General features: G+C 37.4%; 1 protein-coding gene across 3 annotated transcripts; it reads left to right on the top strand.

Moving 5' to 3' along the window:
- Positions 1-370: 370 nt before the first annotated feature.
- Positions 371-10,645, top strand: LOC137715016 (DDT domain-containing protein PTM). 3 transcript variants are annotated; one of them, XM_068454216.2, is made up of 11 exons: positions 371-2,429; positions 2,537-3,151; positions 4,012-4,972; positions 5,215-5,479; positions 5,585-5,709; positions 5,910-6,370; positions 6,777-6,805; positions 8,134-8,784; positions 8,983-9,194; positions 9,783-10,000; positions 10,283-10,645. In XM_068454216.2, the coding sequence occupies exons 1-10, from the start codon at positions 790-792 to the stop codon at positions 9,795-9,797; spliced, it is 4,974 nt and encodes a 1,657-aa protein (XP_068310317.2). In that variant the 5' UTR covers positions 371-789; the 3' UTR covers positions 9,798-10,000; positions 10,283-10,645. The 3 variants fall into 3 exon arrangements, with proteins under 3 accessions (XP_068310317.2, XP_068310316.2, XP_088547143.1); XM_068454215.2 differs by having other exon boundaries at positions 9,783-10,134; XM_088691017.1 differs by having other exon boundaries at positions 9,783-10,138.
- Positions 10,646-11,408: the final 763 nt, after the last annotated feature.

The raw sequence follows: 11,408 nt of genomic DNA, 5'->3' as shown, positions 1-11,408 counted from the left end.
ATTTTCTATTGATTCAATAATTTATTTTAAATACCCTTTGACAAAAAAATATATATATATATATATATTTTTTTTTTTTAAATGCTTAAAATACATTATAAAATCTCTCTAATTCCCTTTAACTCCTCAACTTTTGCAAATTCTTTAAATTCAAATTCTAATTGCATACACTTGAATGTTATAAACTTCTTTAAAATTCTAATTGAATACATCCGAATTTCTAAGGATTTTAATAAATTATCTTAAAATCCTAATTAAATACACATTAAATTTCAAAGAATTATTTAAAATCCTAATTTTATACCCTAGATTCATTAAAAGAATTAAAGTCTCTCAAAATCTGAATTGAATACACTTTCTAAATTTAATTGAGATTATTATTTTATCTTTACTGCAGCTCATTTGACAAATAGAGAACAAAAAACAAGGGGAAATGCCACCCTGAAACGGAAACGAAGTTCCGATGTTTCTCACCCTTATTTCGAGAGAGAGAGAGAGGGCGTAGTCGCGCTTACCTTCTCTCTCCTCTCTCTCACAGCTCTTTGGAAATTGTAGTCAGAGTCGAGCAGTTTTAGAGAGAGCGAGAAGAAAAGAACCCAAACCCCTTTTGTCTCCCTCTATGTAAGCTGAAGGCATTTCTAGAGAGAGAAAGTTACCAAATTTCCCTCTCTCCTCTCTCTTTCTCTCTCAACGACCCTAGAAGAAAAGGCAGTTAGAGAGAGAAAGAGAGAAAAGCAGAGGGTCTTCTTCCTATTTTTGAACTGGGTTCGGGCTGGCGGATCACAGGAAATGGAGTTCGTGGGAAGAAGTGTGAGGAAAGAGTTCAAAGGCCATGGTTTTTTCACCGGAACTGTGAAATCGTACGTCGCCGCATCTGGGTTGTTCGAGGTCGTCTATGAAGATGGAAATACTGAGGAATTGAGCTTCGATGAGGTCTCTCTGCTCCTTGGTGGTGGTGCTGAGGCTGACCTCGTGGAGGTCGCCGCCAAGCTGAGCCGCCTCGGCCGGAAGCCCAAAAAACGGCGCCGTATTGAGAGGAAGCGAGAAATTCGAGGTAATGCTGCTCTTGGAAATGATTCTGGGTTTGGTGGGGATTTGAATGAAAATTGTAATTTGAGTGATGGGTCTGAGGGAAAATTGGAAGTTGAACAGGGGTTTGGAGGGAATTTGAGGAAAAATGTTGCGGTTAGTGGGATTGTGAATGAAAATGTTGATTCTAGAAATGTAGTGGATAAGACACTAGAGCAGGAAACTAGGTTGATTGCTAATGGGGATGTGAATCAAGTCGATAATTTGAAAAATGGGATTGATTTGAATGCTGGGTTTAATTTGAATTTGAATGATGGGTGTGACTTGAATGTTGATCCAAATGTTGGTAAGGAAGAAATTGCAGAGATAAGAGATTGTATTGATTTGAATTTGGATGTGAATGATGAGTTTGTTGAGAATCAGAATGTGGATGGTTTGGGTGGTTCAGCTGTGGTCACCCACCGAACTCAGAGGAGGGGATGCGATTTCGATCTGAATTTGGAAGTTAATGAGGAATTTAAGGATACAGAAGGTGACTGTGAAGAAAAATTCAAGGTTAATCCCAGGTTTGAATTGGTTGAAGAAAGTCTAAAGAAAGAGAGGAGTGGAGATGCTGAAGAAAAGGTTATTGACGATGGTAATTCTAATGAGACCTGGAAGGAAGTGTATATTGATATTAATGAAGATATTCCCATGAAGAGCGTTGATGACCCCATTGACTGTGCAGCTGGTGAACGGCTTGATAATACACATTGTTGTTCCATTGGGGATCTGAAGGCTGATGATTCTCTTGGGATTTTTGAGACTAGCTGCATTAATGATAGTGGATTGGTGGAAGTTCCGGTGAAAGATAGTCTCTACGAGGCCCGCACTCCAACGATTCATGGAAACCTAGACGATTCAGGAAGTCCATGCATTCAAAAAAGTAGCCGTAGAAAGAGAAGAAAACTACTGGATAATTTGATATCTACGACTACAGAGACAGTTTTGAGGAGAAGTGCTCGTAGAGGTTCTGCTCAAAATCATGTTTCTGTCAGCGATCCATTTTCCTCTTCTGCAGTGAGTGCAATAACAAAGGAAAAACCATCGATTTCTGGTTGTGAAGAGGCTGAAAATCCTAGTGTTCTTTTTCAGGAGCTGGAATTACCTCCTTCATCACAACATTTAAATCTAGATGGAATTCCCATACTTGATGTTTTTTCTATTTATGCTTGTTTAAGATCATTTAGCACTCTATTATTTCTGAGTCCCTTCAAGTTGGAGGATTTTGTGGCTGCACTGACGTGCAAGTCACCTAGCTCATTATTTGATCATGTTCATGTTTCTATTTTGCAAACACTGAGAAAACACTTGGAGTGGCTTGCAAATGATGGTTCCGAAACAGCTTCTGATTGTCTGAGGTATATTCTTACCCCCTTCCCCATTTACATATTAATCTGATGTCACCGCTTGTGTTACTTGGAACTTCCTTTATTGATTTGAAAACATTTTGTATTCTTCGATGCAGGAGTCTTAACTGGGATTTTCTTGACTTGATTACGTGGCCAATTTTTATGGTTGAGTATTTCTTGATCCATAGTTCGGGACTGAAGCCAGGTTTTGATCTCAGTTGCTTCAAGTTATACAAAACTGACTACTACACACAACCTGCTTCTGTAAAAGTTGAGATACTGCGGTGTCTATGTGATGATTTGATAGAAGTGGAAGCCATGAGGTTAGAAATTAATAGAAGGTCTTTGGCTGCTGAGCCTGACATGGTCAATGACCGGAATTTGAACTATGAGGTTTGTAAGAAAAGGAAGGCTCTAGTGGAGGTTGCTGGTACCTCTAATTCGAATGATGAGGTTGATGATGACACCACGGACTGGAATAGTGATGAATGCTGCCTCTGTAAGATGGATGGAAATTTAATCTGCTGTGATGGCTGTCCTGCTGCATATCATTCAAAATGTGTTGGAGTTTCTAATGATCTTTTGCCGGAGGGTGACTGGTACTGCCCTGAGTGTTTGATTGACAGGCATAGACCTTGGATGAAATTGCAGAAGTCACTCCGAGGTGCAGAGTTATTAGGAATTGATCCTCGTGGTCGGCTATATTTTAAAAGTTTTGGGTACCTTTTGGTGTAAGTCTATCATTTTTCATCTTTACATGGCTTAGTAAGTTAGTATTATATCGCTGCTGGTGTTACTAATTAATAGCAAAGATGGCTATTTTTGTTATTCATGGGTCATTTTGCTCTTAATTTTCACCTACACAAGCATGTTCCTTAAAATCATTATTCATGAGAAACAAACATGAATCATACCGAGTTCCATTGACGTATTTTGGAAAACCTATCAAGAAGTGTGGAATTGGTTGGTTGTCCCATGGTCATGTCATGGTGAATGTGTAATAAAACAAGTCATCTAAAGATTCTTCCTAGGACATCTAACTGAACAAGGTCTTAGATCTTAAATAATGAATTGCTAGACCAATCAGCTCTATTTCCATTTTGCCTAGTCAATTAACATAGGGAATCTTTTCTCCTCTGATTCCTCCTCTGCACAAGTTGTCTATTTAGTATCCTTATTCTTTCCTTTCAGAATCTCAACATCATAAAGTTGTTTTTAATGTTTGGTTTATAGTTTTCATTGTGTGTGACATTCCACATGCATATCGTATACATTGTTTGCACCATTCCTTCCTCCACCCTTTTTTATTCTTCCTTTCTCCTACATCTCTCCCTTTATCTTAGCATAATAAATGATGGAATGAAAACTCAAATCTAAAAACAAAATGGTTACCAGATGGGCCTTTAGTGGTTGAGCTATTCTCAGATCCTTATGTGAAATGATATGTTCATTTTTCTTTTGGGATAATAATTTGTTGATTAAATGTAGATTTAAAATGTTGTATTTTACATCTCTAAATTATGTACCACTACTTCTCATCATATTTGAGTGTGTGTTTGGCTTCATCTGTTTATGGTTGTTTCTCTTGCAGATCAGATTCTTTTGATAGCGAGTCCGCATTCAACTATTACACCAGAGATGATCTGAATAAAGTTATTAAAGTGCTAAGGTCTTCAGGTTTTTTCTATGGTGGGATATTAATGGCCATCTGCAAGCACTGGGACATTCCTGTTAGCTTTGATGGAGCATATAGTGAAATTGGTTGCTTGATGCCCCCGTACCCATTGGCATTTTCAGAAACATGTGCTGTTAAGAATGAGACTGATGAAGATAGAAAATTGCAAGAGAATTCAGGGACTGTGACAGCAATTCCAAATATAGCTTCTGAAGTGTCAGCTGAAACCATGCAAGTGGAAAGGTCAGTCATGCCGTGCGATCCAGATGGACCTGATTTTGTGGGACTTCAGCCTGAAGACTGTTCTTTACCATCTGCTAGCTTGCATGTCAGAAAAGGAATCACTAGAAAAGGGGGAACTTCAGAAATGCTTTGTGGAATTGGTTATATGAACTATTACAGTTTTGGCCAAATTGCTTCATCTGTTGCTGAGGAGTTGACGCGTAAACCATCAGACAAAATTAAAGAAGATAAAATAGTAACAGAAGAGGAAATAGTATCAGTACAGATGAAGACCATTTTAAAAAAATCTTCCAAGTTTTTCTGGCCAAATATTGAGAACCTAAATACTGGTGCACAGAAAGAGAAATGCGGTTGGTGCTTTTCTTGCAAAGCTCCTGCTGATGACAAGGATTGCTTGTTTATCATGAGTATGGGGTCTATTAAGGATGCTTCTAATAGTGATAGAGTTGGCCTTCAATCCAAAAAGAATGGGAAAGGTCATCTTAATGATGTCAGCTGTCAAATCCTCTCTATTCATGATCGTCTGCAGGGACTTCTGTTGGGCCCATGGTTGAATCCACTTCACACAGAACTCTGGCGTAAATACCTTCTTGATGTATCTGGCATTGCCTCCATTAAATATTTACTTCTCATGGTAAGGATTTTATTTAATTTTAATCTGTTTATTGTATAAAATTTGTTAATTTACATATGCTAAACTTTGAAGCTGGTGTTCCTGTCAACTTCTTGTTGTTATCATGCTCTGGTTTTTTGGTTTTTTTAATGTTTCTCATTGATTTATTGCAAAGAGAATTTTGTATTACCATTACTTGCTTGGCTATCTTGATTTTGTTCTTTAATTCCATCTCTTAACATTGGTGGATATACATGATACAGTTGGAGGCAAATTTGCGTCATCGTGCACTTTCAGCAGATTGGTTGAAACATGTAGATTCTGTTAATACCATGGGTTCAGCTTCTCATGTTGTGACTTCATTACGTAGCAGAAGAAGGCCCAAGTGTTCAGATAGTGAGTCCAACCCCTCTTTAAATGCTGCCAGTGGATTGGGAATGTTTTGGTGGAGGGGTGGTAGGCTTTCTCGTCAGGTTTTCAGTTGGAAGGTTTTGCCTCATTCCTTGACTTCCAAGGCTGCCAGACAAGGTCTGCTGTTTTTTATTTCTATTTATTATGTGTAATTAGTTTTTACAGTTAAATCATCATCTGAATAATTATTCTCAATTGATTCGAAGTTGTAATATTCTGCAGCTGGGTGTACAAAGATACTGGGTATATTATATCCTGAGAATTCAGAATATGCTAAGAGAAGCAAATCTGTTGCCTGGCGAGCTGCTGTTGAGGCCTCAACTAGTGCAGAACAGCTTGCTTTACAGGTATATTTTCCATACCTTTTCGTTTAAAATGGCGATGTTTAGATGTTTCACTGGCTTCTTAAATATTTAGTTTTTCTCTTTTGTTGATTGGCCCCAAAGCTGAGTGATTCAGTTTTAACATTTTTGGGTCCCCATTATAATTCATTCTCTTGAATAAGTAGTCTAGAAATTTGGGTCCGTAAAAATTGTTATTGTTTCAGGTTAGAGAGCTTGATTCAAACATTAGATGGGATGATATTGAGAATTCACATCCTCTGCCAACATTGGACAAAGAATCTAGAAAATCAATCAAGCTGTTCAAGAAAGTTATTGTCCGCAGGAAGTGCTCTGAAGGGGGAGCAGTTAAGTATCTTCTTGATTTTGGTAAGAGAAGAGCTATCCCTGACATTGTGAAGGGATTTGGTTCTTTGGTTGAAGAACTGTCTAGTGAGAAGAAAAAGTATTGGCTGGATGAATCATATCTTCCCTTGCATCTTTTGAAAAGTTTTGAGGAGAAAAGGATTGCCCGCAAGTGTACTGATGTGAAATCTGGTAAAGTTCATGAGGTTGCTAGAGTAACAAAGAGGCCCCGGGAAGAAAAGGGATTTATGTATTTGTTTTCGAAAGCTGAAAGATCTGAGTATTATAAATGTGCACACTGCAACAAAGATGTCCTGATAAGGTAATAAAAATTTGTTATTCTCCATGTACTTTCATTTCGTATTGTTTGTGCCCGTCATTGCTTATATTTTCCAAAATAGCTCGTTTGCTTCCAATTAAAATAAACTAGGATATCTACTGGATAGAAATGAACATTCAACTAGTGGAGTATCGTAAGCCTTTCACATGGGTTCATCTGTCAAAAAACATTGAGGTTCCTGTTAAGAAAAATTGAGGTATTTGGAAGATTCATAGTTGTGATGTTTGAGGAGTAAGTTCTATGATATGAATAGATGGGCATCTCTTGTGGCTTCCTAGTCTTGTTAAGGGACCAATTCTTGAGATTATATTGTCATGGTACATGTTAAATGTTGTATTACTTATGTTTTTACCAATCATCTTATATAAGTTTATTTTCAATATAACAGGGAAGCTGTGAGTTGCCAGTCTTGCAAAGGTGCAGTTTCCTCCCTCCCTCTCGGTTTTTTTCCTTTTTCCATTATAATATATATATATATATATATATATATATATATATATATATATATAGGAAGCCTTTAAGGGAAGGGATCCCCATTTTGCAAAAAAAAAAAATGAGGATGCCCCATTTTGCAAAAAAAATGGGGACATCCTCTTAACCGTTAGATTTGGCTTTAATGAAATCTTGTGGTTGAGATTCTGTGGCCTGTGATTTAATCTCAGCCACAGAATTTCATTAAAGTCAAATCTAATGGTCAAGAGGGTGCCCCCAATTCCCTTCCCTTAAAGGGCCTGTATATATATAATTTTTTAATACTTTGTCAAACAATCAAGCAAGCATGCCAAGCAATCAAATATTTGACTATTATTATTATTATTATTATTATTTCTCTAATTCTCATCATAAAGTCGTAATAAACTAATAGAAACTAAGTTAGAAACATAAAATTAGCATGAATATTATGAAAACCCTACCCAAAACGACATTGTTTTGGGTTTGGCCTTTTTGAAAGAAAAATAAGAAATTCAAACGCCCAGGTGGCACCTCAACAACACCTCAGGCGTGTCTCCCAAACACCTAGGCTAGTCTAAAGCCCACTCCCGCTGGGCAGAGGCGTTTTGTTGATAGCCCCACCTAAAAACCGCCTAGGCTAGCCTCAATACTAGTTTTTAAAAACATTGTTCCTTTGTTATGTTATTTTGTAACATTGCTGGTGGAACACATGGTATTAGTATTTTGTGAAGTCTTCAAGCTTTTATTTATTTTATCAACTCATCAACCTCACGATTAAAGGCCTTATAATCCCAGTATGTTAAATTCTCCATTAATGGTTTTTTGCTTTCCTCTTGGCCCTCCTTCAGGCTTCTCCACGGAGCCCTGTAGTTATCTTTCATGCTTGAAAGTAACTGATAGAAAGTAAATATGTAATATGTACCATTGATGGGAACTATTTGTGACACTAGACTTCATATGGAACTCTATCCAACGTTATTTGGTTGATAATCATGCTCCTGTTAATGTTCTGAATCATTGTTGGAGTTCTTTTCTGTGGACAGTTCTTTCTGTATTGTTTCCATTTCATTTTGGCAACTATGTTGAAGTAGTAATATCGGTTCTTTCTGTTATTTTTCATTTTGACTTTTGATGTACATACAAATTAGACCCATTAAGAGGCGGCATTACTTATTGACACACAGCATGTTTTTTTGTTACTTTCTAATGAATGAAGGGTGCCCCTACAACTTTATGCTTGATGCCTGTCAGGGATTTTCATTGTCTTAACATTGTAAGGTATAAAATTTCAGGATTTTTTCACAAAAGCCATGCCAGGAAGTCTGCTGGGGCAGTGGTGGCTCGGTATAAATATACATGTCACCGATGCCAGAAGGGATTGCGTCCGAAGATTGACACAAAAAGAAGGAAAGTTGAGACAAAAGGAGGGAAAGTACAGCCACATAAATGTAAACCGAAAGGAGGAAAAGTACAGTCACAAAAGTGTACAAATTCTCAAACAGGTCGCAGATCGATGCGTTTGAAAAACAAAAAAAAAGCTTTAGCTGGAGGACGACAAGTAAGATTGAAAAATAGCAAAACAGTTCCAGCAAGTGTACCCCTACGTCGTTCTCCTAGAAAAGCTAAATGTTTACCGGTGCAAAATAAAAGGCATAGCAGACGCAAGAAAGGGAAAAAAGGCAAATCCAATAAGGGCACATATAAGAAACCAAATACAGCTACATGGCAGAAGAAGAGAACACAAGTTTATCACAGTTACTGGCTTAATGGTCTGCTGTTGTCCAGAAAGCCAAGTGATGAACGTGTTATGCATTTTAGGGACAAGAAACTCCTTGTGCATTCAGAATGTGCGTCAACCATTCTTGATCAACTCAAATGCCACCTTTGTTGTGAAGCAAGATATTCGTCTTCTTTAAATTATATTTCTTGTGAAATATGTGGAGGTAAATGACTTAGCAACGCAAGTGTAGTTTTAAATGTAATTCTAGTTATATTCTTATCATGATTTCAGCAAGTTTTAGCTGAATTGTTGGCTCTCTGATTTGGTATGCCATAATGCTATTAGTCTCCACAGTTTGGATCCAATTCCTCTTCAATTTACATATTTTAACATATCCTTCACTACCTTTTCTACCATGCAGTGTGGTTTCACGGTGATGCTTTTGGACTGAATTCGGAGAACATTGGTAAGCTGATTGGATTTAAGTGCCACATGTGTCGTGAAGGGAACCCTCCTATCTGCCCCCACTTGGAAGATGTGAAAACTGATGTCCCTCGATTGGCTGAAGCTCAAATTGATGGTACCGTTGATTGTGCTGAGGAAGTACCTAACTCCGTCCCACCTTTAAGTGAGGTATATATGCGTTTTAAACTTTGGCTCTAATAAATTGTGCCGGTTGTGTTGATGTAATAGCATCCGTACAATGAACATCTATGTCTCTTAATTTGGGCTTATATGGTATTAAATTGTAATTGGTTCAGTTTCCTTCATTCTAACCGCTACTATATCAACAGTGCGCTCAACCCCTGGCCATTCTTGTAATGATTTGGTTTTTATTAAAATAATAATAACAATAATAATGAACAGTAACCTCCAAGGCGTTGAGAAGTTCTTTGGTATTAAATTTTTAGCTTCTGCTCGGTGTTCTTTGTCAAAGAATTTAGTAGGTGTCCCTTCTAGTGCCAACTTTAATTTCTTATTATCCTTTTTTTTGGAGGGGTTTGTACTTGAAGTTATAATCTGTTTGGGTTTTGAGGTCGATGACACCTCATCTGTATTGTGGCTTCTTATAATTTTCTTTCAAGTAAAGTTTGTGTTTCGTATAAAATTGAAAAAAGTCGTTTAGAAGAAGTTGACTAGTTGATGGGGGAGTGAAAATATTTGTCATTGGTAGTTCAAAGTTTGTGAGATACTTACCAATTACCTTTGTACGATTTGCAGATCACATGCAATTGAACACTTTTGGCATTATTGCAAGATGGGTACATCAGTCTTCTATTTGTTCTTTCTACACGAAGGCATTCTTATTAGTTGAGATACTTCATTGATTAAAATTGAAGGCAGAGTTGTGGGAAGGAATGGGTTTCAGGATCCTCAGCTTGAGATTTTCGGTGACATTGAAGGAAACCATTTTCTTAGGCGAAGGGGAATATCGCGAGGTAAGTTACTTTCCTGTGTGAAGTTACAACAATGCCATATATGAAGAACCATCATAAAGAGCAAAGGAACTGACAAAAGAGGCAGAAGCGGTACAACATAGGAAAAAGAATGTCCCTTTCTTGCTACAAGATCTGTATGTGTGTGTTCTGTGCACTATGTGATGGCTTATTGTTTTTTTACTGACATGTGTGACTGTGGCGGTTACCTATTGTTTACTGTTGCATCTCGTGATAGAGGACATTTGTTCTGGATACTCATGTGTTATTTTTCTCTTGTTGCAGGTTTTTAATTTTCTTTATAAGAGTTGTGCTTGTAACGTGAAACCATTGAGGACGACCTGAGGCTGCGTTCCTGGTGGAGTTGCTATCTGACGTTGTTTAGGTTTGGACTTAGTTCAATTAGGTGATGCTAACAATTATTAGGAGAGGATTAGTTTCGTGTTAGGGACGATGGACGATAGACAGCAGATGCTATTTATTCTTTCAATCAAACTAACTAATTAGATTTTAGATTGTTGGTAAGAGTATGAAACAGTCTCACAAGTTTGAGATTCTCTAGTCTGCTTGATTTATTTGTATTGGTACAACTTGCAATGATATTGTACAGATATCTCCAGAAAAATAAAAAAGTACGGGGATGATCAAGGGTTTGTGTTTGTATAGGCGTCTCAGTATTTATGCATTTGGAGTATAGCATCGTTGTTTAAAAGAAAAGTTAAGAGAGAACTATGTTAGCCTTCCCCCATGCAAGTGTAGGCGATGAGAACAGAGAGCACATATAGACGCGAGCAGACGAAGCCAAGGCCTTAGCAGTCCCCTGGTTTCCCCTGGCAGGTTGGGCGTTCACGCTAGTCCCCTCTTATCTCATTAAATTTAGTCCCTGCATATAACAAACACAAGATTACATTAATAAGTAGTCCAGTGAAAGATAATGAGGGCCAAACAGAAGCACCGAATGCATTTCATTATTTATTTAATTTAATCAGTGAAAAGCTTTAGGTTTAATTCTCGTCAAATGAGAAATTAAATCAAATTATTATGGCAAGTCCATTGTAATGTTCAACCTCCTTTAGTGTAAATACTATTATTTGTTCAAAAAAGAAAAAAAAAAATTTAAAAAACCTAAAATGCAAAGTGACAGTTAACTATTATTTTATCTCAGTGAGTTGTGACAGTAAACCATTCTAAGCAAGTATTTTTGGGCTAGGCAAAGCTTCTAGTAGACCTAGCAATTTATTACACGACCCGTTAACACGACACATAAACGACATGAAAATAACGGGTTTCGGGTCAACACGATAACTAATCGGGTCATTATCGGGTCACACGATAATAACCCGTTAATAATGGGTCCTTAACAGGTTTACACGAGAGTGACACGTGGGTAACCTGTTTCGACATGATAAGA

This window comes from Pyrus communis, chromosome 3 (genome assembly GCF_041283825.1).
Source record: "Pyrus communis isolate YQ-2024b chromosome 3, ASM4128382v1, whole genome shotgun sequence".
NCBI lineage: Eukaryota > Viridiplantae > Streptophyta > Magnoliopsida > Rosales > Rosaceae > Pyrus > Pyrus communis.
Note: the sequence above shows the minus strand (reverse complement) of the source record. Positions and strands in the feature narration are given on the sequence as shown.